This window comes from Pogoniulus pusillus, chromosome 23 (genome assembly GCF_015220805.1).
Source record: "Pogoniulus pusillus isolate bPogPus1 chromosome 23, bPogPus1.pri, whole genome shotgun sequence".
Lineage (NCBI taxonomy): Eukaryota > Metazoa > Chordata > Aves > Piciformes > Lybiidae > Pogoniulus > Pogoniulus pusillus.
The window spans coordinates 4,968,297-4,992,907 of NC_087286.1; the positions used below are offsets into that span (position 1 = coordinate 4,968,297).

Below are 24,611 nucleotides of genomic sequence, written 5' to 3' on the forward strand. Positions count from 1 at the left end.
CACTTAGTGCCATGGTCTGGTTGATTTGCCATGGCTGGGTTCAGGGTTGGGCTGGATGATCTTGGAGGTCTCTTCCAACTTTTTTGAAGAGAAGGGAGATAAAGCTGGTGAGTGGTCTGGAGCACAGCCCTGTGAGTAGAGGCTGAGTGAGCTGGGGGTGTGCAGCCTGCAGAAGAGGAGGCTCAGGACAGACCTGGCTATAGCCAGGTGGGGTTGGTCTCTTCTGTCAGGCAAGCAGCAACAGAAGAAAGGGACACAGTCCACTCCAACAGATCTGTGCCTTTCTTGTGCTGAGAAACCCAAAGCTGGATCCAGCACTGCAGGTGGGGTCTCAGGAGAGCAGAGGGGCAGAATCCCCTTCCTCCACCTGCTGCCACACAGCTGGGGATGCAGCTCAGGATGCAACTGGCTTTTGGGGCTGTTAGTGCACATTGCTGGTCCATATTAATCCACCAGCAAGCACAAGTCCTTCTTTTAGAGGGTTACTTCTAGGTACCTAGGCTATCTCTAAGCTTTTAGATTACACAAAATCAATTAGCACAAAGAATACAGGTGGAGAACAACTTTAGAGGATGAATTCCATGACTTGCTGCTCATACCTTTGTACCAGCTGACAGATGGCTTAGGAGCTCCTGTAACTTTGCAAGCCAGCTTGACTGTCTCTCCCAGCTCTGCTGTGCAGTCTGCCAGTTCCTCCTCAAAGTCTGGAGGTACTGAAACATCAGAGTAAGCAAGCATGTTAGTTTGGAGGATGGAAGCTCTGTCCACAGGTTGGCTGATGAGAAGTAAGCTAAGAAAGGCAAAGTTTGTGCAGATCTGTGAGGTTCAGGATGGAAAGCTGAGCAGGAAATTTGAGCAGGTAGTGACTTCTCAGGTGACTTGCTGTCCTGACTTGTGTGAGACTAAATTCAGGCTGTTAAATGCCTGTTACTAAAGGAGAAGCTCTGACCCTAGTTCAGTTTAAGAGGTGGTGTGCCAGCTTGAGGCAAATTGGAATATTTTAATGAGAGAAATTAGATGATAGGCTGTGAAAAGAAAAACAATGGTGATGTCTACTGCACTCACAGGCTTGCTGAGATGTATAAAAACAAGAACACAAATGGAGACAAGAGTATGTATAAAAGCAAGAACACAAATACAGATAAGAGCATGTATAAAAGATGTATAAAACCAAGAACATAAATATAGATAAGTGTGTGTGTGTGTCTCAGAGTCTGTGCTTCTCCCTGGGCTGTGTAACCCAACTCATTTTGCTTTCTAACCCTCCTTGCTGATCCTCGCAGCTCATCTGGACCAATTGCCTTTGAAAATCTCAAGCAGGGTCCTGCTTCCCAATTCACAGCAGCAAGTAAGTGCCAGGAAGTCAATATAGATTCACCTCTACGAATGCAAGAAGAGGGCTGGGAGAGGGTGCTGGTTTGAGGCCAACTGGAATATTTTAATGAGAGAAATCAGATGATAGGCTGTGAAAAGAAAACAGTGGTGATGTCTGCTTCACTCATAGGCTTGCTGAGATGTGCAAAACCAAGAACACAAATGGAGACAAGAGTATGTATAAAAGATGTATAAAACCAAGAACATAAATATAGATAAGTGTGTGTGTGTGTCTCAGAATCTGTGCTTCTCCCTGGGCTGTCTAACCCAACTCATTTGGCTTTCTAACCCTCCTTGCTGATCCTCGCAGCTCATCTGGACCAATTGCCTTTGAAAATCTCAAGCAGGGTCCTGCTTCCCAACTCACAGCAGCAAGTAAGTGCCAGGAAGTCAATAGAGATTCACCTCTATGAATGCAAGAAGAGGGCTGGGAGAGGGTGCTGGTTTGAGGCTAACTGGAATGTTTTAATGAGGAAAAAATAGATGATAGGCTGTGGAAAGAAAACAGTGGTGATGTCTGCTTCACTCATAGGCTTGCTGAGATGTACAAAACCAAGGACACAAATATAGATAAAACAGTGTGTGAGAGTGTGAGAGTCTCTATCTATCAGAGTTGGTGCCTGTGCTTTTCTTCCTGGGCTTTGGCTGTGTAACCCAACTAGTTCTGCTTCTAACTCCCCTGGCCAGCCCACCAAACTCACCTTGCATGTAAGGCAAACTCTGGGGGAAGGTAGAGGAGTAGAAAGAAGGTGGAAGGGTGGTTGGGAACCCCTCCTGGAGACTCTGGTTTCTGGGAGGGCTGTTGTGCTTCTCTATTACTTTTAACTTGTCTACTTCTGTCTATAGCTGTGTACATACTGTAACTATCTGCTTGTATGTTGTGCTAAGCTGTGAATACAAAGCTTCATTCTTAACTTCCAGCTGGCTGAGTCTAGTCTGGGTGATTTCATAAGGGGAGGGGGGGGTAATTCCCAAACCATTGCAGGTGGCAAATGACCCCTCTCTCTCTTTTCTCTTTCCTGAGTTATAGAGCCTGCTGAAGGAAAAACTCCTAGGTTTGGGCTGAATTGGACCATACTCACTCCAGAGTGGCTCACTGATGCGCTGCTGTATGCCACAGATGTCCTTCACCCAGGAGTTCTTGATGTTGACCGTGCGCGCCTGCAGGAGGTACTTGCGGACCAAGTCCTCCCGCTCGTGCCAGATCTCAAAGGCCCGGTCGTCCCCTTCCACCAAGTCATTCACATCTATGTTGTTCAGCTGTGTGACAGAAGGACACAAAACTCAACAGGCACCCTGTGCTCTCAGGGCTGAATTCCAGCCACGACCTGTCCCACAGCTGAAATCCTGGACTAGGATGGTTCAAATCCAGACCTAGCCTTTGCCAACCAGAACCACAGCATCATAGAATGTTAGGGGCCAGGAGGGACCTCTGGAGATCATTGAGTCCAACCCCTCTGCTAAAGCATGATCACCCAGGGCAGGCCACACAGGAACACATCCAGATGAGTCTTGAAACTCTCCAGAGAAGGAGACTCCACAACTTCTCTGAGCAGCCTGTTCCTGGGCTTTGGCACCCTCATGCTAACAAAGTTTTCCTCACGTTGAGGTGGAAGTTCCTGGGTTCCAGTTTGTATGCCCAGTGTTCTATCACAGGACAGTGCTGAAAAGAGCTTGGCCCCTTATTCTTGACACCCACCTTTAAGGTATTTGTAAGCATCAATAAGAACCCTTCTCAGGCTGCTCTTCTCTAGACTAAGGAGTCCCAGGTCTCTCAGCCTTTCCTCATCAGACAGGTGTTCCAAGTCTCTTAACCTCACACTCTCTGTTGGGCACTCCCTGCTACAGCCTTGTCCCTCTTGAAGTAGGAAGCCCAAAACTTGACACAATACTCCATCTTCAATCAAGGTTTGAAATGGAAACAACTATTATCACAGTATCACCAAGGTTGGAAGAGACCTCACAGATCATCAAGTCCAACCCTTTACCACAGAGCTCAAGTCTAGACCATGGCACCAAGTGCCACGTCCAACATTGCCTTGAACTGCCCCAGGGACGACTGCTGCCAGTGTGTGTCCTCTTCAGTGGACATGAGGTCTGCCATTCCCATTAAAACGATATCAGATGCTCCAAGAGCAGAAGGGATAATTTGCACCCTTTCAAAAGAGTTTTGAAGACTCTATGAGCAATGCAATGCTCATAGATGAGCAGCAATCAGGGTCACTTTGCATCCTTTCCCTGGTCTACCTGCATTTCTGATTACCCAGGACACATTTTCCTGGGAGAAATGACCACATTTCAGGAACATATCAACCAGCATTAAAGGGTATCCCAAGGGTGGGACACACCAACCCTACAAGTGTGGCACTCTTTGGCCCAGGAACAGCACAACAGGATTAGTAAGATGTCCCATTTAGATGGCCAGAGGTTGGCCATCTAAACCAGAAGTTCTCAGTGACAGAGAAATGCTGTGGGTGAGGATATCATGTCCAGACCTTCATGATGTTCTTGAAGATGTAACTGTAGGTGTCCGTCTTTGTGTCTCGCTTTGGTTTGCAGATCACAATGTAATTTTTGAAGAGGAAGACATGTCTTTTGTGTCCTTTCCATGCCATTCTAGCTCCTGGGGCTCCTTCCCACACAATGAAGTGACCCTGATAGAAAGAAAGAGAGAAAGAGAGAAAGAGAGAAAGAGAGAAAGAGAGAAAGAGAGAAAGAGAGAAAGAGAGAAAGAGAGAAAGAGAGAAAGAGAGAAAGAGAGAAAGAGAGAAAGAGAGAAAGAGAGAAGGAAGGAAAAGCACATGGTGAGAAGGCTGGAATTAATGCCATGATGATGTCTCACCACCATTTTCCAGTGAAGAGATACCAGATGTTTGTTGTTGCATCATCACTTTGTGTGTCTCTGGTTTATTGCAGCACAGCAGATTGCTTCTAAAGTTAAAGTTGATGCATCAGACTGACAGCACCAACAGGGGTGCACACAGTGGTTGTCATTACTTTGACCTTTAAATCATAGAATCAACCAGGTTGGAAGAGACCTCCAAGATCAGCCAGTCCAACCTAGCACCCAGCCCTGGCCAATCATCTAGACCATGGCACTAAGTGCCCCAGCCGGTCCCTCTTTGAACACTTCCGGGGACAGTGACTCCACCACCTCCCTGGGCAGCCCATTCCAATGCCAATCACTCTCTCTGACAACAACTTCCTCCTAACATCCAGCCTAGACTTCCCCTGGCACAACTTGAGACTGTGTCCCCTTCTTCTGTTGCTGCTTGCCTGGCAGAAGAGCCCAACCCCACCTGGCTACAGCCTCCCTTCAGGGAGTTGTAGAGAGCAATGAGCTCTGCCCTGAGCCTCCTCTTCTGCAGGCTGCACACCCCCAGCTCCCTCAGCCTCTCCTCATAGGGTTTGTGCTCCAGGCCCCTCACCAGCTTTGTTGCCCTTCTCTGGACACCTTCAACATCTCTCTTGAATGGAGGAGCCCAGAACTAGACAAGGTACTCAAGGTGTGGCCTGAGCAGTGCTGAGTACAGGTGAAGAATAACCTCCAGGAAAACACAGAGCTCATGTCAAGCAGGCACACTCCACCAGTATCAATGATAATGGAAAATGCTATCCCCTGTGTTGTGCAGAAATGTTATACAGGCACTTGGTCTCTTCGCTGCAGCAGGACATTCCTTTCACATCCCTTCAGATGCATACAGGTTTGTGACCTGGGTTCTGCAGGACTGATGAAGCAGGACTTTTTATCAGTGAGTGTAGTGATAGGATGAGGGGTGATGGTTTCAAATCAAGAGGGGAGACTTAGATTAGATGTGAACAAGAAACATTTTACAGTAAGGATGGCGACACTGCTCTAGTTCAAAGCCATTGCCCCTCGTGCTTTCACCACATCCCCTTATAAAAAGGTCCCTCTCCAACTTTCCTGTAGGTCCCTTTCAGGTGTTGGAAGGCTGTTGTAAGGTCCCTCTGGAAGACATCTCCACACTGAACAGCCCCAATTCCCTCAGCCTTTCCTCAAAGGAGAGGTGCTCCAACCCTCTGATCATCTTTGGGGCTCTCCTCTGGACCCTCTCTAACAGATCCACGTCCTCCTTCTATTGGTGGCTGCAGGGCTGGACGCAGACCTCCAGGTGGCACATCACAAGTGCAGAGGGGCAGAATCACCTCCCTTGACCTTCTGGGCACATCTCTTTTGCTGCAGCCCTTTCTCCTTTTCACATCCTCTTTAACATCTTCATAGATGATCTGGATGAGGGCATGGAGTCAGTCATCAGCAAGTTTGCAGATGACACCAAGCTGGGGGCAGATGTGACTGGGTTGGAGGGCAGAAGGGCTCTGCAGCGGGACCTTGACTGCCTGGACAGATGGGCAGAGTCCAATGGGATGGGGTTCAATAGCTCCAAGTGCAGGGTGCTGCACTTTGGCCACAACAACCCCATGCAGAGATACAGGCTGGGGTCGGAGTGGCTGAGAGCAGACAGACAGAGAGGGATCTGGGGGTGCTGATTGATACCCGCCTGAACATGAGCCAGCAGTGTGCCCAGGTGGCCAAGAGAGCCAGTGGCATCCTGGCCTGCATCAGCAATGGTGTGGCCAGCAGGAGCAGGGAGGTCATTCTGCCCCTGTACTCTGCACTGCTTAGACCACACCTTGAGTGCTGTGTTCAGTTCTGGGCCCCCCAGTTTAGGAGGGACATTGAGATGCTTGAGCGTGTCCAGAGAAGGGCGACGAGGCTGGGGAGAGGCCTTGAGCACAGCCCTACGAGGAGAGGCTGAGGGAGCTGGGATTGGTTAGCCTGGAGAAGAGGAGGCTCAGGGGAGACCTCATTGCTGTCTACAACTACCTGAGGGGTGGTTGTGGCCAGGAGGAGGTTGCTCTCTTCTCTCAGGTGGCCAGCACCAGAACAAGAGGACACAGCCTCAGGCTGTGCCAGGGGAGATTTAGGCTGGAGGTGAGGAGAAAGTTCTTCCCTGAGAGAGTCATTGGACACTGGAATGGGCTGCCCGGGGAGGTGGTGGAGTCGCCGTCCCTGGAGCTGTTCAAGGCAGGACTGGACGTGGCACTTGGTGCCATGGTCTGGCCTTGAGCTGTGTGGTAAAGGGTTGGACTTGATGATCTGTGAGGTCTCTTCCAACCTTGGTGATACTATATGATTTCAGAAGGACCCTCTTGCAGGACCCAAGGCCAGTGACAGCATGCACAGCACTAATGCTGACTGAGAAGGTCCAGTTACCTGGCGGATGGGTTCACCAAGGCTCTCCAAGGTCCCTGGGTAGTTCTCAATGAGCGAGACATGGAGGTTGTTTTCTGCTCTTCGGCTGAGTGCAGACACAATGGCATAAGCCTGCTCCAGCAGAGTGCAGTTTTGGCTATTCCTTGCTTTGTTCCGGATCAATTCCTGTAGATGAGTAAGGAAAATGTTGTTGGGCTGTGTCCAAAAAAAACCCAACATGTCCTTGACAGTCAAAGAGCTTTTCAAGATCTCTTCCAGCTCCTTCATCTGGGCCACTTCTATCCCATTTTTTCACCCCGTGCTTTTAGCTACTGAAGTCTCCTCTTTCCTACCCATTCTGCAGCCAGTCTGGCTTCTGCTTTCCTAACCTGGTATATATGACAAAGTTGAAGCAAATACTCCAGAGGTTATTTTCTGACTGTTCCCACAAGAACACCATTACAAAACTTGCTGCTTTGACACTTTCATTCGTGGTCTGGGCTAGAACCTGAGGCAGTCTGACAGATGAAAGCTTTTCAGATGAAACATTTCATGGTGGTAGAACGAGGCAAAACTTTTCAGAAAAAATCTATACATAAAAGTTCATAGACTCATAGAATCACAGAATGGTTTGGGTTGGAGGGGACCTTAGAGGTGTTCTAGTTCCAGCCTCCCTGCCACGAGCAGGGACACCGTCCACTAGATCAGGTTGCTCAAGACTCTGTTGAACCTGGTGCAGAACACCTCCAGGGTGCAGGCAACTACAAGAGAATCACAGAATTGCTTAGATTGGCAAAGCCCTTCAAGCTCCTCGAGTCCAAGCATTAGTTTCACACTGACAAGTCCTTGACTAACCCAAAGCCCTCAGCACAACATCTCATCACTATGGATCACTATGGTTGGAAAGGACCACCAGGAGCAGCCAGTCCAACCTTCATCCCAGCGTCCTTCATCACTAGACCATAGCCTCAAGCTCCACATCCAATCTCCTTTAAACACCTCCAGGGATGGTGATGCCACCACCTCCCTGGGCAGCCTGTGCCAGTGCCTGACCACCTGCTCAGGAAAGAACTTCCTCCCAACATCCAACCTAAACCTGCCCTGATGCAACTTGAAGCCATTTGCTCTTGTCCTAGCATTAGTAATGTGGGAGAAGAGACCAGCTCCAGCCTCACTACAACCTCCTTTTAGGTAGCTGTAGAGGGCAATAAGGTCCCCTCTCAGCCTCCTCTTCTACAGACTAAACACCATCAGCTGCTCCTCACAGGTCATGTTTGCCAGACCTCTCCTCATCACCCTTCTCTGCACCTGCTCCAGCACCTCGATGTCCCTCCTGTACTGTGGTGACCAAAACTGGACACAGTACTCGAGGTGTGGTCTCAACCTCCCTGAATAACCTGTTCCAGTGTCTCACCACCCTCACTGCAAAGAATTTCTTCTTAATCTCCAGTCTGCATCTCTCCTCTTCCAATTTAAAGCCATTGTCCCTCATCCTATCACTACAAGCCCTTGTGAAAAGTCCCTCCACCAGTCTAAAACACAAGGAAAGAAATCAGTAAAGTTAATTCCTTACACATGGGTAATTGCTTACCCTATTACTGTGTGTGAAGCAAACTCATCTTTGCCTTGGAAATATACAGTCACATCTTCATAGGCAGATATGATTTGTTCTGTATGTGTATATGGATTTGTATATATTTACATCTATTTACAGATCACTCAGATCAGTCTTGCTGAACTGTAGGGGGTTGAAGATTGTGAACCTCTACCTGAATTTACACTTCCAAAACTATTCAAGGAGCATCATCACTGAAGATGATTTGTAGAAGGGACCTCAAGGATCAGCCAGTTCCAACCCCTCGCCTTAGGCAGGGTCACCTCCCACTAGAACAGGTCACTCAAGGCCTCATCCAGCCTGGCCTTGAACCCCTCCAGGGAGGTGGTGGAGCACAGAAGCACCCAATGTGATCTTTGATCACATTGGGTGCTTCTGTGCTCCACCACCTCCCTGGACAACCTGTGCCAGTGTCTCACCACCCTCACTGCAAACAACCCTGTCCTAACATCTAGTTTCAATCTCTCCTCTGCCAGTTTAAACCCATTCCTCCTCACCCTGTCATCAATAGTCCCTCCCCAGCCTTCCTGTAGCCCCCTTCAGATACTGGAAGGCCACTATAACGTCTCCACAAAGCCTTCCCCTCTCCAGGCTGAAGAGCCCCAACCCTTGCAGCCTGTCCTCATAGCAGAGCTGCTCCAGCCTTTCCTATACTCAAGCAGCTTTTAGTTGTAGTTGGATCAGAAGGAAGCCAAGAAATGTGAATGAAGATGACAAATATTTGACTGCACAGAGCAGAGCATAAAACTCTCAGATGTAATTCACCTTGATTATAGTCTGGTACTGCTGGATCCTGTTTATGGGCTTTTCCAGGTAGTGTTGCAGTGGTGGGATAAGTGGCTGTGAAGGATCTTCATTAGTTAAAAATTCATCTGTGTATCTCTGAAGAAAACACATGGAAGAGTGAGAAGAGGTTGTTAGAAATGACAGTGGGAAAGGTTCTTCCCTAGAACATGCTCTTAGGATGCTGGATCACAGACCTAAGAGCCAAAGCTGGACAGCTCTACTAGACCTTACTGCCCCATCTTTTAGGCATCTGTAACCCTCTTCCATGCTTTACCAGCTAGCTTTTACTGCAGACTACAAGAGTCAGTGATTGCAAAGGTCTCTTCTAACCAGAACAATTCCACGACTGCCTCAGCTGCTGAAATGTTCTGCTTTTCCAGTGCATGACTGATGCTGGGGAAGCACAATGCAAAGCTTGCAGAACCAGATGGTGTGACAGCAAAGCTGAGTGCTCTTAGATGGTGTGAGTGCGTGAGAGATTGAACTCAGCACCAGCAACTGGTGCCAGACCTTGGTCAAGAGAGGTCTGTGTGCCTGCAATGCCAGCAACCAGGGCGAGTGAGGGACTTGGCACCAGCAGCAGAGGCGGAAAGCACTTGGCTAGTATTGTACTGAACATCCAAACAGAGAATGCTTGGGGCTGGGAGGTGTGGGAGAATTTCTCCTGCAGAGGGGCATGAGCTGTAAACATGAGACAGTATCACAGTATCATCAGGGTTGGAAGAGACCTCACAGATCATCAAGTCCAACCCTTTACCACAGAGCTCAAGGCCAGACCATGGCACCAAGTGCCGCATCCAACCTTGCCTTGAACAGCTCCAAGGACGGCGACTCCACCACCTCCCCAGGCAGCCCATTCCAGTGTCCAATGACTCTCTCAGGGAAGAACTTTCTCCTCACCTCCAGCCTAAATCTCCCCTGGTGCAGCCTGAGGCTGTGTCCTCTCATTCTGGCGCTGGCCACCTGAGAGAAGAGAGCAACCTCCCCCTGGCCACAACCACCCCTCAGGTAGTTGAGACCTTGTGATGGGAGATGTCCTTGGAGTCTAGCAGGCTCAAGGAAGCCAGGCTGTGGACTGTGAGCAACCCAAGCACACCTGCAGAGGGCTGGACCTGCCGGCCCCTGGGGCGGACACAGCTCCAGGGGGCTGAGCCTGCCAGCCCCCTGGGGTGGGAACCACAGGTTGTTTTGCCACAGGGTAACCTATCTGCACCCTGCACGTGGCTTTGGGCCAATCTGTACTGTCCACTTGTGCTAGCCCCAGGCTGGCTGGATACACCTCCTCTGAGCACTATATAAGAGGCTTCACTACCCTAATAAAGCTGGACTGATGCACAGCAAGCTGCTGAGCTGACTCGTCAGTGCCCGATCTCGCCTCTCACCAGCCTCCGCACCCCGACAGGGAGGGACCTCTAAAGGGGCATAGGGTTCATAGGTAAGGTCCTGGGGTCTATGTGCTAGGACATCAAGTACTCAACTGGATGTTTATGCTTTCCACTGACCTGATGCACATGGGTGCAAATATGAGCAGTTCACTTCAAGCTGGACTAGCTGCAAGTAGGAGACCCAAGATCCGGGCATGGATATTAGGGAAGCTGAGAGCTTGTGCAGATAATCTGAGGGTGGGTGTGAGCTCTCTAGAGAACATCACACCACTGGTGCCAGCTGCCAACTGGATGTGGCACCATTCACCACCACTCTCTGGGCCCAGCCCTCCAGCCAGTTCTTGACCCATATCAGAGTGAATCTGTCCAAGCCATGAGCTGCCAGCTGGGCCAGGAGCTTGTTGTGGCAGACATTATAAGGATCATAAATGCATATGGGTACCTGTATCCCATAGCTATTGCACCAAGCAGGAGCAGCCAGTCAGTGAACACAAAAGGATTCTATTTAGCAGTGATTTCCCACAAAACCCCAAACATTTAATACTCCTTCTCAGAATTAATCACCTCTGTGATGAATAACTACATTTCTAGATGCAGTGGGTTCAGCAGGCATTTTGGCTACTGTTTTACCTTGTAGAAATCCTGGACAGCTTTGCTGACAACAATTGACTCAGCCTGTACCCTTCCCACCAGGTACTGGATGTACTTATTAAACTCTGCTTCATGCTTGATAAAGCACATGGCCACATCATCATCAGTGTCACATTTCTGCAAGCCTCGGAGGAAGACACTGTGGAGACAAAGGGAAAAAGACTTTTTAGTGAGGAGAGGGTGATGGAATGAGGCTAGAACACAGCCCCAGCAGCCAGATCTTTCAAACAGGTGATTTCAAGGTTACAGGAAATGAGGGATGTTGCCACGTTAGCATTAAACTTCTCAATGCCTCCTCCCTGAGGTGCTGGAAAGGGACCAACGAAGCTACTGAAGGGTCTAGAACACAGGCTTGTGAGGAGTTGTTTAGCCTGGAGAAGAGGAGGCTCAGGGGCAACCTCATTGCTGTCTACAACTACCTGAAGGGAGGTTGTAGCCAGGTGGGGGGTGGCCTCTTCTCTAAGGCAACCAGCAATAGAACAAGGGGATACAGTCTCAAGTTGTGCCAGGGGAGGTATAGGCTGGACATTAGGAGGAAGTTGTTGGCAGAGAGAGTGATTGGCATTGGAATGGGCTGCCCAGGGAGGTGGTGGAGTCACTGTCCCTGGGGGTGTTCAAGCAAAGCCTGGATGAGGCACTTAGTGCCATGGTCTGGTTGACTGGATAGGGCTGGGTGCTAGGTTGGACTGGATGAGCTTGGAGGTCTCTTCCAACCTGCTTGATTCTGTGATTCCATGATTCTATCAGTGGCTGAGGGAACAGAGGCTATTCAGCTTGGAGAAACTCCCTTGCGTTTCAGCCTTGCCAGTGCTTCACAGTGCTGAGAGTCACTGTGGCTCTGACATCAGGTGTGTGAGCCACTCCTTGGTCTCAAGTGAAGACACTTGAAGGGAATGCTCACCTGGAGTGGAAGCGACCAATGTCATCAACATTCCTGAAGATAGTGGATTTCTGACTGGCAACAGCTCCTGGGACATTGGGACAGGTCTCAGTGAACTTCAGATGATGATTCTGGAGGAACAGTAGATCTTGAATGTAATCCTCTTCTGAGATCAACAGCTCTTGAATAAGAACGCTGAAGGGAAGACAAACAGACAAAAAGAAAGCAAAGAACATCAGAAATTATCCCTGACATGGGAAGATCTCCTCACAGAATCATAGAATCAAGCAGGTTGGAAGAGACCTCCAAGATCAGCCATTCCAACCCCGCACCCAGCCATGTCCAATCAATCAGATCATGGCACTAAGTGCCTCAGCCAGTCCCCTCCAGGGATGGCAACTCCACCACCTCCCTGGGCAGCCCATTCCAATGCCAATCACTCTCTCTGACAACAACTTCCTAACAACATCCAGCCTAGACCTCCCCTGCCACAACTTCAGACTGTGTCCCCTTCTTCTGTTGCTGCTTGCCTGGCAGAAGAGGCCAACCCCACCTGGCTACAGCCTCCCTTCAGGTAGTTGTAGACAGCAATGAGCTCTGCCCTGAGCCTCCTCTTCTGCTGCAGGCTGCACACCCCCAGCTCCCTCAGCCTCTCCTCATAGAGTTTGTGTTCCAGGCCCCTCACCAGCCTTGCTGCCCTTCTCTGGATGCCTTCCAGCACCTCAACATCTCTCTTGAATTGAGGAGGCCAGAACTGGACACAGCACTCCAGATGTGGCCTAAGCAGTGCTGAGTACAGGATAAAGGGCACCTCACAGCATAGAGGTCATGTACAGGTCTCTTCACCCCCCAGTCTCTGGCTGATGGTAATATAATCCCTGCTCATTTCCTTCCCTGCTTCCTCTTCTCCATTGTTCCCTCACTCTCTCTCTCCCCTTCCCTCTCTCCCACTGTTTTGTTCAACTTTATCCTTTAATAAATAGTTCTGTGGTGATCTCTGGTCCCACTTGCACCTTAATTTCACAACATGGAAATCTGTAAGAACAGATCTTGCTCCTGGGGACAGAGATATTGTTCATCTCTGTTCTCTGGACATTGACAGGTATAAATACCAAATGACATCTGCTCACCTTAGCTTCCTTTTATATTCATCTTCAGAAACAAACTCTCCAGGGAATTCAGGAGCTTCTATGGTTCCCCACTCTGGTGACAACTAAAATACAGGAATAAAACATTTTTCTTTGAAGTTAACAGTGCTTTTATCAGTGCACACTGAAGAATGTCCCTCATGTGTTCACAGGCTCACAGGATGTTAGGGGTTGGAAGGGACCCAAGGAGATCATCGAGTCATAGAATCAACCAGGTTGAAGAGACCTCCAACCTCATCCAGTCCAACCTAGCACCCAGTCCTAGCCAATCAACCAGACCATGGCACTAAGTGTCCCAGCCAGGCTTTGCTTCAACACCTCTAGGGATAGTGACTCCACCACCTCCCTGGGCAGCCCATTCCAATGCCAATCACTCTCTCTGACAACAACTTCCTAACAACATCCAGCCTAGACTTCCCCTGGCACAACTTGAGACTGTGTCCCCTTGTTCTGTTGCTGGTTGTCTGGGAGAAGAGCCCAACCCCACCTGGCTACAGCCTCCCTTCAGGCAGCTGCAGACAGCAATGAGCTCTACCCTGAGCCTCCTCTTCTGCAGGCTGCACACCCCCAGCTCCCTCAGCCTCTCCTCATAGGATTTGTGTTCCAGGCCCCTCACCAGCCTTGCTGCCCTTCTCTGGACGCCTTCCAGCACCTCAACATCTCTCTTGAATTGAGGAGCCCAGAATTGGACACAGCACTCAAGGTGTGGCCTGAGCAGTGCTGAGCACAGGGGCAGAATAACCTCCCTCGTCCTACTGGCCACACACACCCTGCCAGAGCAGGACAACATTAACACAGGTCACAGAGGAACACATCCAGACAGGCCTTGAAAGTCTCCAGAGAAGGAGACCCCACAACCCTTTCAACTATTCCTAAACCAGTATGGAATTCCTTTTTGCTGGGGGATGATTGGTTTTTTGCTCTCAGCCCTGCACACATGGAGAAATGCTGTCTAGCCAGAACATCAAAAGCTCCAGTCATGTTACAGACACCTTCAAAAACCTCATCCATCACTCCTTGCAAAAGAGATGGCCCAAAGCTGCAAAAGGAAGACACTAATTTCAGGTGAAAAATAAACACAGCATGATCCTGACCTTCAATTTCTTATCCAGATAAGCTGGAGATACCCAGCCCTGTCGAGAGGGGCTGGATTTTGTGGGTTTAGTCCTGACCAGCCACTTCAGAGGATGAGCTGAATCGAGGACTTCCACATATTGACCTTCCTTCAAAGTGATGGCCTCTTTGTCAGGAGTGGCAGGCACGTAGTCAGCTGTGACCATGTAGACATCAAAGATCTGCAGGCACAAAAGGACAGGCTTTAAGGCTTTAAGCCCTGAAACCAGGATGCAGTAACTAACACCAGCAGAGCTGAATGGTTTGTTCTCCAGCTCTCAGACGGCAAAATAGAATCACTCTCTGCTTTTTTTGCAAGGAGAAGGCTAAGTCTCTGGGAGGAAGAGAACCATCAGTGGTGTTTTGGATTGACACCAGTAGCCAGTGAGTTTCTCTTTTAAAGCAAAGCAAACAGTGGCATGGAAAAAACAGACTATCATTCCCAAAGTCCTAATTCATTTTTCTTTCTTTTGGAAGTATTTGAAATGAACACCCAAAAATGTTCTGCTTTACACAGAACTGTCTTTTTCTCATGAGGTTCTTAAACAGAATTCTTCTCATCAGCTCTGTCCAAGGCCACAAACTATCCTGCTCTGACTTTCTAAAGCTAAGCCATGTCAGCTAAAAGTGCCAAGTAATGAATATGTTTTGCTCATCTTGACTTGAAGAGCTTGTTAGAGATCCCACTGTGAGCACCAGGATTTGATTCTCTGTGTTCTGTATCACAGAACCATTATTTAAGTACTAAGTTAAAGTGAAATATATCCCTTAAGGAGATAGACTCATAGAATGCATTGAGTTAGAAGGAACCCTCAAAGGTCATCTTGTCCAACTCCCCTGCACTCGACAGAAACATCTCCAACTAGATCAGGTTGCTCAAAGCCCCATCAAGCCTGATCATAGAATCAACCAGGTTGGAAGAGACCTCCAAGATCATCCAGTCCAACCTAGCACCCAGCCCTATCCAATCAACCAGACCATGGCACTAAGTGCCTCAGCCAGGCTTTTCTTGAAGACCCCCAGGGACGGTGCCTTCACCACCTCCCTGGGCAGCCCATTCCAATGGGAAATCACTCTCTCTGTGAAGAACTTCTTCCTAATATCCAGCCTATACCTACCCTGGCACAACTTGAGACTGTGTCCCCTTGATCTTGACTGTCCTCAGGGACAGAGCTTCCACCACATCCCTGAGCAACCTGTTCCCCTATTTCACTACCCTGTGGACATCCTTAGACCAGAGGAGATTGGTCATCCTATGTTTTTTCCCTTTCTCAAACTTGTCCATAAAGTTTTCACACCTCTCCTCTGGAATCCCCATCTTCAGATTCAGAGGAGGACTCCTGAGCAATGGATGAAGGCCTGGATCGTCCATGGCGAGGAGATGCAGAGGGAGTTTTTGATTCATCATCGCTGTCTGCACCTGGCACTCGAAGTGTAGCTGAAAAGAGCAGAGCAAGAACCAAGTGTGAAATGCTTATGTAGGGTGTCTCAAAGCCTGCTTTATAAATCTCACTGATAGTTGAAGCCCAGCTAATACCTAATAAAAGTTACCTATTTCTCCACATGAATTAAATTGAGTCTGCCAAGTTCCTTACCCTGACTTATTTTTGCAGAAACCATTTCTGAGATGCGAGAGGTGAGCTTCTGGAAGAACTCTTCTGAGCCTACATCAGCTAATGAAATAGGAGTTTTGGGTACACCAGCTTCAAGGTCTCCTGGAAATGAGAGTATTTTCTATTAAGCAGGCAATGGCATCAGAAAGTCATCTTTTGTTCAAGTAGCAAAAGCTGCTGGGGAAGGAAGCTCTGATTTTGTTCACTTCCCCTGTTTTCATAACTATGCTTGCTCACATTTCATCCTTTTACCCTTGAACAGAGACCAGTCCTGAAAAGCTCCAACATTTCAGACAGTTCCAAGAAAACAGGACAGAAGTAGGTGATAACCATAAACAGATAGATAATCTCAGCTGTAGATGTGAAGGGCAGGAGCAGGAAAGGTGAAAGAATCATAGAATCAGTCAGGGCTGGAAGGGACCACAAGGATCACCTAGTTCCAAACCTCCTGCCATGGGCAGGGACATCCCACCCAGAGCCCCATCCAGCCTGGCCTTAAACACCTCCAGGGATAGGGCCTCAATCACCCCCCTGGGCAGCCCATTCCAGGATCTCTTACCTTCTCTTGCTTCAGAGGGATGAATATCTCTGAAAAAGAAAGAGTAAGACAGAGTTAAAACAAAATGTGTAGTAAGGAGAGCTAAATGAGAAACACCTCAGCCTTCTCAGGCCCTCTGTGTGAAGCCTGGGAATATCTAGATTAGGACATTGGTTTGGACCACAGGGGCAGCTGATACTCACCAAGGCCAGTAAGAGAACTGAGCCATTTGGCTCATACAGGCACAGAAACACTGGGGAGTTTTAACCTTCAGGATTTAAGCCTTAATTTAGGAGTTAAATCCTATCTGACAAGTCTCCTCATTTCTGACCTTTATTTAACTTGAGAAGACCTGGCTGCTCAGGGAGTGGGTTACAGACCAAAGTATAGAATCACAGAATAAGCCAGGTTGGAAGAGACCTCCAAGCTCAGCCAGTCCAACCTAGCACCCAGCTCTATTCAATCAACTAGGCCATGGCACTGAGTGCCCCATTCAGTCTTTTCCTGAGCACTTCCAGGGACGGTGACTCCACCACCTCCCTGGGCAGCCCATTCCAAAGCCAATCACTCTCTCCATCTGCCTGGTTCTACTGGGATGTTATTCTCAGCTGACTCTGAAATAAAGCTACAACAGTTTGAGATGTTATGGAAAGTGAGAATCTGCAACCTCAGCCAGTGTACAGTGAACTGGTGCCCAACAATTTCCAGTGGTTTCATCAGGAAACCAAGGACTGGGGAACACAAGATGCCGTGGTCCTTCCCAGAGATGTGCTCCCATTACATCAGGATGCCTGGATGAGACATGAATGTGAGATGTCCAAAGTGAACACTGCCTAAAAATGACTCATGGGAACTTCTGCAGGGTGGTACCTGCAGTGTTCCACTCCAGCATAGGTGCCCAACCACTTACCCCAGCGTGGTCATGATGGCTTCTGATACCATAACTCGCTCCTGGGTCAGAACTTCAGCCTCTTTTGCTGCAAGATTAGGGTTTGTTATCAGAGGAGAGAAAGAAAAGAGTGGAATTTTAATGTATTTAATGTAGGCACACTCCTAGATATGGATCACTAGGAACACTGAGATGCTGAATCTGCACTGTTGGCAACTCCTGACCTGGGAGCATCATATGACCACTTGCAGAATCAGAATTAACCAGCCTGGGAAAGAGATCATTGAGATCCTTGAGCTCATAGAGTCCAACCTATCACCCAACCCTTCTAATTACCTAAACCATGGCACTAAGTGCTTCATCCAGCCTCTTTCTAAATGATGCAAATATTTTGCTCCTCTCCCTGTTCATATAGATGGAAAATTGCACCACAGAACTGCTCAAGCTATGCTCCTGTAGCTCTTAGTGCAGTAAGTGATATCAGACAACAGAAGTCCTTCACAGTGCTGCCCCTACTCCCAGTCTGTATTTCCCTGTCCTTCCTCTTACTGAAGGACCTGTGCCAGAAGAGGCCTTGGAAAGCTCTGCAACAGGGGAGTCAAATAATTCTAGCTTCTTTGAGGCAATTCTATGATGCAAAACGCCTCAGCAGATGCAGCACTTGAAAGCATTTTTCAAACAGTGACTTTTTCTGGTTACTTTACTTTGCCTCTCTTCCTGCCCTATCCTTTCTGCTTCATTTGGTTGTCTCTCAGACCTGCCTTCTGTTTATGCAGAAGAGATTCTGCTGTTCATCCAAGAATCTAAATCCAAAAATCTAACCTAATCCAAGCTAAGACAAGATTCTAAAAACAACAGAGTAGTAAAGAGCAAGGAGAGTCCTGGCTAACCTTGGGAAAATGATTTTTTTCCAGTTATGATTTAGAATCATAGAATGAATCAGGTTAGAAGAGACCCAAGCTCATCCAGTCCAACCTAGAACCCAGCCCTGGCCAATCAACCAGACCATGGCACTGCCTCAGCCAGGCTTTGCTTCAACACCTCCAGGCACAGTGACTCCACCACCTCCCTGGGCAGCCCATTCCAATGCCAATCACTCTCTCTGCCAGGAACTTCCTCCTAACATCCAGCCTAGACCTCCCCTGGCACAGCTTCAGGCTGTGTCCCCTTCTGTTGCTCAGTGCCTGGCAGAAGAGCCCAACCCCACCTGGCTACAGCCTCCCTTCAGGGAGTTGTAGACAGCAATGAGCTCTGCCCTGAGCCTCCTCTTCTGCAGGCTGCACACCCCCAGCTCCCTCAGCCTCTCCTCACAGGGCTGTGCTCCAGGACTCTCACCAACTTTGTTGCCCTTCTCTGGACACCCTCCAGCACCTCAACATCTCTCTTGAATTCAGGAGCCCAGAATGGGACACAGCACTCACAATGTGGCCTGAGCAGTGCTGAGCACAGGGGCAGAAGAACCTCCCTTGTCCTGCTGGCCACACTGCTCTTGAGGCAGGCCAGGATGCCATTGGCTCTGCTGCCCACCTGAGCACACTGCTGCCTCAGCTTCAGCTACTGTCTACTAGTACCTCCAGGTTCCTCTCTGCCTGGCTGCTCTCCAGCCACTCTGTCCCCAGCCTGTAGTGCTGCTTGGGGTTGTTGTGGCCAAAGTGTAGAACCCTGCACTTGGCCTTGTTCATTCTCATCCCATTGTCTTCTGCCCACCCACCCAGTCTTGCAAGGTCCCTCTGCAGGGCTCTCCTACCCTCCAACAGCTCCACACCTGTTCCTATCTTGGTGTCATCTGCAAACCTACTGATGCTGGACTCAATCCCTGATTTCTTTCCTTACCAGCCATGCCTGCTTCTCTCTGTATAAAAGATAACACAGTGTTTGTGCTGTCACAAGGATTTACCGTCTGCGACCTCCAGGGTGGCAGTGCAGATGGACTGCCCAGCCTTGTTAGTGGCAATGCATGTGTAAGATCCACTGAACTTCTTTTTAACATCCAACAGGATCAGACTGTGATGCATGTTTGAACTGGCAAGTTTATACCCAGGAGTCTCTGGCTTGATCCACAGGATGCCTTCTCGAGACACTTCTTTCAGCCAAGTAATTGTTGGTGGTGGATGGCCTAAAGGAGAGCAAATGCAATGAGTTTCAAGGTCCCTAGAGGTCTTCTTCCCTCACAGTTATGAGCCATGCTATGAATAAATGCTATTTTCATCTGTTTCCTGATGCTTTTCCAACAACAGCAGGCTTATTCACAGGATCACAGATGTTAGAGGTTGGAAGGGACCCAAGGAGATCATTGAGTCCAACCCCCCTGCCAGAGCAGGACAATCCTATCTAACAAAGATCACAGAGGAACACATCCAGACAGGCCTTGAAAGGCTCCAGAGAAGGAGACTCCACAACCCCTCTGGGCAGCCTGTGCCATTGCTCTGGGACCCTTACAGTAAAGAAGTTCCCCCTTGTGTTGAGCTGGAACCTCCTGTGCTGCAGCTAACACCCATTGCTCCTTGTCCTATCCCAGGCAGCAGTGAGCAGAGCCTGTCCCCCACTCCTGGCCAGCTCTCAGATATTGATAAACATTTATCAAATTCCCTCAGTCTTCTCTTCTCCAGACTAAGCAGCCCCAGGTCCCTCAGCCTCTTCTCATAAGCCATGCCCTCCAGTCCCCTCATCATCCTCATAGCCCTCCGCTGGATCCTCTTAAACTGGGGAGCCCAAAACTGAAGGCAGTATTCAAGATGAGGTCTCACTAGGGCAGAACAGAGGGGCAGGAGAACCTCCCTTGATCTGCTGGACACACTCTTCCTAATACACCCCAGGATGCCATTGGCCTTCTTGGCCACAAGGGCACATTGCTGTGCCATGGTTGATTTGTTAACCACCAGGACCCCCAGGTCCCTCTCCACAGGGCTGCTCTCCATCTATAGTAAAGGGGCATAAAGCTTTCTACAGCACACTCCAAAGAACAATAACCCATTTTGTAAGACCAGAACTGTTAATCAACACAGCTACACAATACTTCTAAGTGTTATTACCTCTGCTTTTACGCACAGGAAAGTAGAGGTGAGGATGAACAAGATGCCATTCTGTAAGGCATATACCACCTCTCACAAAAAGCAGAGCCCCAGATTTCAAATCCAGGGGCTGAGGTTACAACGAGTTGGGTCAGAGAGCCCAGAATGTGCCATGATGTTACACGGTTTGAGTGTTAGAGAGGCAAACTATCTATCCACTCACCTTCCACTTTGACAGACAGTGTGATGCTGGCACCTTTTTTCACCTTCTTATTAGTAAATCTTTCTAAGAACCTTGGTGGAATCAGCTGCTCACGGGAATCTGGAAATGAGATTGCTGATGAAACGTGGTGTCAGAGAATCATAGAATCAACCAGGTTGGAAGAGACCTCCAACATCAGCCAGTCCAACCTAGCACCCAGCCCTGGCCAGTCAACCAGACCATGGCACTAAGTGCCTCAGCCAGGCTTTTTTTGAAGACCTGCAAGGACGGTGCCTCCACCACCTCCCTGGGCAGCCCATTCCAATGCCAATCACTCTCTCTGACAAAAACTGCCTCCTAACATCCAGCCTAGACCTACCCTGGCACAACTTGAGACTGTGTCCCCTTGTTCTATTGCTGGTTGCATGGGAGAAGAGGCCACCCCCCACCTGGCTACAATGCCCCTTCAGGGAGTTGTAGACAGTAATAAGATCACCCCTGAGCCTCCTCTTCTCCAGGCTAAACAGGCCCAGCTCCCTCAGCCTCTCCTCATAGGATTTGTGTTCCAGGCCCCTCAGCAGCTTTGCTGCCCTTCTCTGGACACGTTCCAGCACCTCAACATCTCTCTTGAATTGAGGGGCCCAGAACTGGACACAGTACTCAAGGTGTGGCCTGACCAGTGCTGAGCACAGGGGCAGAAGAACCTCCCTTGTCCTACTGGCCACACTGTTCCTGAGCCAGGCCAGGTTTCCATGGCTCTCTTGGCCACCTGGGCACACTGCTGGCTCATCTTCAGCCTACTATCTATCAGTATCCCCAGGTCCCTTTCCTCCTGGCTGCTCTCCAGCCACTCAGTCCCCAGCCTGTAGCATTGCTTGGGGTTGTTGTGGCCAAAGTGCAGAATCCTGGCCTTGTTAAATCTCATCCCACTGCATGGGCTTTCAGACTGCTGAAAAAAAGTCCCAGGGGTTCTGCTGTCACCTGATACAGCTTCTCTTACCTGTGTCTGATGGCTCTTCTTTCTCGTAAGGATCTGTAACACAAGGAGAAAAACCGAAGTGAGAAGTACAAATACCTTTGTACTCGCCAGTACTGCACTCTCCAGGGCTCTCCAGTGCCACAGGCTGAATGCCATAGGCATCAGAAGAGACAGGGCAATGCTTAATGTAAGCAAGTTCAATCCAATCCATTTATTGCATTCCAAACATGTGTTTTTATACCTTTCATCAGAAGGCTACAAATTGTATTAAATTAGAATTGGCTCCCTGTACTTGCATTAGGAATTCCATACTAATTTAGGCTGGAGGTGAGGAGAAAGTTCTTCCCTGAGAGAGTCATTGGACACTGGAATGGGCTGCCCGGGGAGGTGGTGGAGTCGCCGTCCCTGGAGCTGTTCAAGGCAGGACTGGACGTGGCACTTGGTGCCATGGTCTGGCCTTGAGCTCTGTGGTAAAGGGTTGGACTTGATGATCTGTGAGGTCTCTTCCAACCTTGGTGATACTGTGATACTAATTAGCTTAGACATTCATCATACTCTCTCAGCAACACCTAACATTGTGTCTGAGCAATCTAAGTCAGCAGAGACAGATGGAAACCACAGGCTCCAGCCTGACATTTGTTTATATCTGTTACACCAATCTCTAAGGTCATTCCAGCTTTCCACTTTATCTCATCTCAGCACTCACTGAGCTCGTGCACTCTCGCCTGTGCATGGCTCATGTTCCAGTGTATAATATTCAGACAGTTCTACAGAATCACTACCTTTAATATTATTGTTCCCAACACCCCAGCACAACAGCGACTCCAGGGCATTAGTTCTTGCTGGAGATACTACAGAGAACTGTTAGTGCTACTTGTCACAAGTCCTCAGTTCTAGTAACTAAACTTAATGATGTTGGGCAAACAGATCCTGGGCTGCATCAGGAGAAGTGTGGCCAGCAGGACAAGAGAGGTGATTCTCCCCCCTCTACTCCACTCTGCTGAGACCCCACCTGGAGTACTGCATCCAGTTCTGGAGTGCCCATTACAAGAAGGATGTGGCTGTGCTGGAGTGTGTCCAGAGAAGGGCCAGGAGGATGCTCAGAGTGCTGCAGCAGCTCTGCTGTGAGCACAGACTGAAAGAGTTGGGGCTGTGCAGTCTGGAGAAGGGGAGGCTGAGAGTTGACCTTCTTGTGGCCTTGCAGGATCTGAAGTGGGCTACAAAAAAGCTGGGGAGGGACTTTTGAGGCTATCAAGGAGTGACAGGACTGGGGGGAATGGAGCAGAGCTGGAGGTGGGTAGGCTCAGAGCGAACATGAGGAGGAAGTTGTTGAGCATGAGAGTGGTGAGAGGCTGGAATGGGTTGCCCAGGGAGGTGGTTGAGGCCCCATGGCTGGAGGTGTTTAAGGCCAGGCTGGCTGGGGCTGTGTGCAGCCTGCTCTAGGGTGGGGTGTCCCTGGCCACGGCAGGGGGGCTGGAACTAGATGCTCCTTGTGGTCCCTTCCAACCCTGACTGATTGGATGATTCTAAAATGGATGTTTGTAAATCACAGGATGGTTTAGGTTGGAAGAGACCTTAAAGATCATCTAGTTCCAACCCTCCTGTCATGGACATGGATATCATCTATTAGACCAGGCTGCTCAAAGCCCCATCCAGCCTGGGCTTGTTCCAGAAACACAGCTCATTACTTAGTAAAATATCCTGATCCTAAATGGAGATAAAATATTTCAGTAGCACTTGTGAAAGATTAGTAATTAAGAGGAGTAGTATTTAGCCAATACTCAGGCCATGTTTAAAGAATGCAAGTTAAAAATGCACAGAGGATAAATAGAATCATAGAATCAACCAGGTTGGAAGAGACCTCCAACATCATCCAGTCCAACCTAGCACCCAGCCCTAACCAATCAACCAGACCATGGCACTAAGTGCCTCATCCAGTCTTTTCTTGAAGACCCCCAGGGACAGTGCCTCCACCACCTCCCTGGGCAGCCCATTCCAATGGGAAATCACTCTCTCTGTGAAGAACTTCTTCCTAATATCCAGCCTATACCTACCCTGGCACAACTTGAGACTGTGTCCCCTTGTTCTATTGCTGGTTGCCTGGCAGAAGAGGCCACCTCCCACCTGGCTACAATGCCCCTTCAGGTAGTTGTAGACAGTAGTAAGATCACCCCTGAGCCTCCTCTTCTCCAGGCTAGCTTTTTCTTTTTCCCCAAGGCATAATTCCTTTTAAATGGTGACTTGATAATGTGCATGTTCCAAATGATGCTCCAAGGGAGGATTTGCTTTGTCAGGTTACAACAACAAGAACAGGCTGCCCAGGGTGGGTGTGGAGACTCCCACTCTGGAGATATTCAAGACCTGCCTGGATGCATTCCTGTGTGATCTGGTATAGGTGATCCTGCTCTGGCAGGGGGGTGGATGAGCTTTTGGGATCCCTTCCAGCTCCTAACACTCTGTGATTCTGTGCCATGTCTCACCTTCAGGACACACAGTAAATGTGTAAGTGAACCACCTCACAGAATCACAGGAACATCCAGCCCCTCAGGATCACCAAGTCCAATCCAGAACCCTACTCTACAAGATTAATCTTAAACCATAGCCCTGAGCACCACATCCAAACCACCCTTAGACACACCCAAGGCGAGTGACTCCACCACCTCCCTGGGCAGCTCATTCCAGTGCCTGACCACCCTCTCTGAGAAAAGCCTTTTCCTAACATCCAATCTAAACCTCCCCACCCTTAGCTTGAGGCCATTCCCCTCGTTTTGTTTCCAGTTACCTAGAAGAAGAGCCCAGCAGCAGCCTCTCTACAATGTCCCTTCACGTCGTTGTAGACAGCAATGAGGTCTCCCTTCAGCCTCCTCTGTTTCAAACTAACCACCCCCAGCTCCCTCAGTTGCTCCTCATAAGACTTATCCTTTAGGCCCTTCCCCAGTTTCCTTGCCCTGCTCACTCATCTCACCTGTGCTAGTTTGAAGCAGGCTAGAATGTTTTGGTGAGAAGAACTAGGTTACAGGCTGTGAAAGGAAAACAATGGTGATGTCTACTTTGCTCACAGGCTTGCTGAGATGTATAGGAACAAGAGATACAACCACAGATAATCACTCTCACTCGGGCTGCTGGCTGAGCTGCATCTCTCTAACCTCACCCATCCATTTTGGACTAACTCACTTTGCTTCCTAAGCCCCTGGCCGAACCTCCATTCTTCC

General features: G+C 49.1%; 1 protein-coding gene across 1 annotated transcript in view; it reads right to left on the reverse strand.

Annotated features, from left to right (window-relative positions):
• Positions 1–24,611, reverse strand: part of OBSCN (obscurin, cytoskeletal calmodulin and titin-interacting RhoGEF) — a 249,742-nt gene that overhangs the window by 61,757 nt on the left and 163,374 nt on the right. The window contains exons 75-90 of the mRNA XM_064162395.1: positions 21,421–21,453; positions 20,442–20,540; positions 19,105–19,323; positions 17,229–17,295; positions 16,340–16,368; positions 15,763–15,882; positions 15,466–15,605; positions 14,149–14,349; positions 13,037–13,119; positions 11,928–12,101; positions 11,006–11,165; positions 8,970–9,086; positions 6,611–6,775; positions 3,870–4,028; positions 2,457–2,634; positions 600–713 (exon numbers count right to left, since the gene is read on the reverse strand). Of these exons, the coding sequence (XP_064018465.1) occupies positions 600–713; positions 2,457–2,634; positions 3,870–4,028; positions 6,611–6,775; positions 8,970–9,086; positions 11,006–11,165; positions 11,928–12,101; positions 13,037–13,119; positions 14,149–14,349; positions 15,466–15,605; positions 15,763–15,882; positions 16,340–16,368; positions 17,229–17,295; positions 19,105–19,323; positions 20,442–20,540; positions 21,421–21,453 (2,058 nt within the window). The remainder of the gene's footprint in view (positions 1–599; positions 714–2,456; positions 2,635–3,869; positions 4,029–6,610; positions 6,776–8,969; positions 9,087–11,005; positions 11,166–11,927; positions 12,102–13,036; positions 13,120–14,148; positions 14,350–15,465; positions 15,606–15,762; positions 15,883–16,339; positions 16,369–17,228; positions 17,296–19,104; positions 19,324–20,441; positions 20,541–21,420; positions 21,454–24,611) is intronic.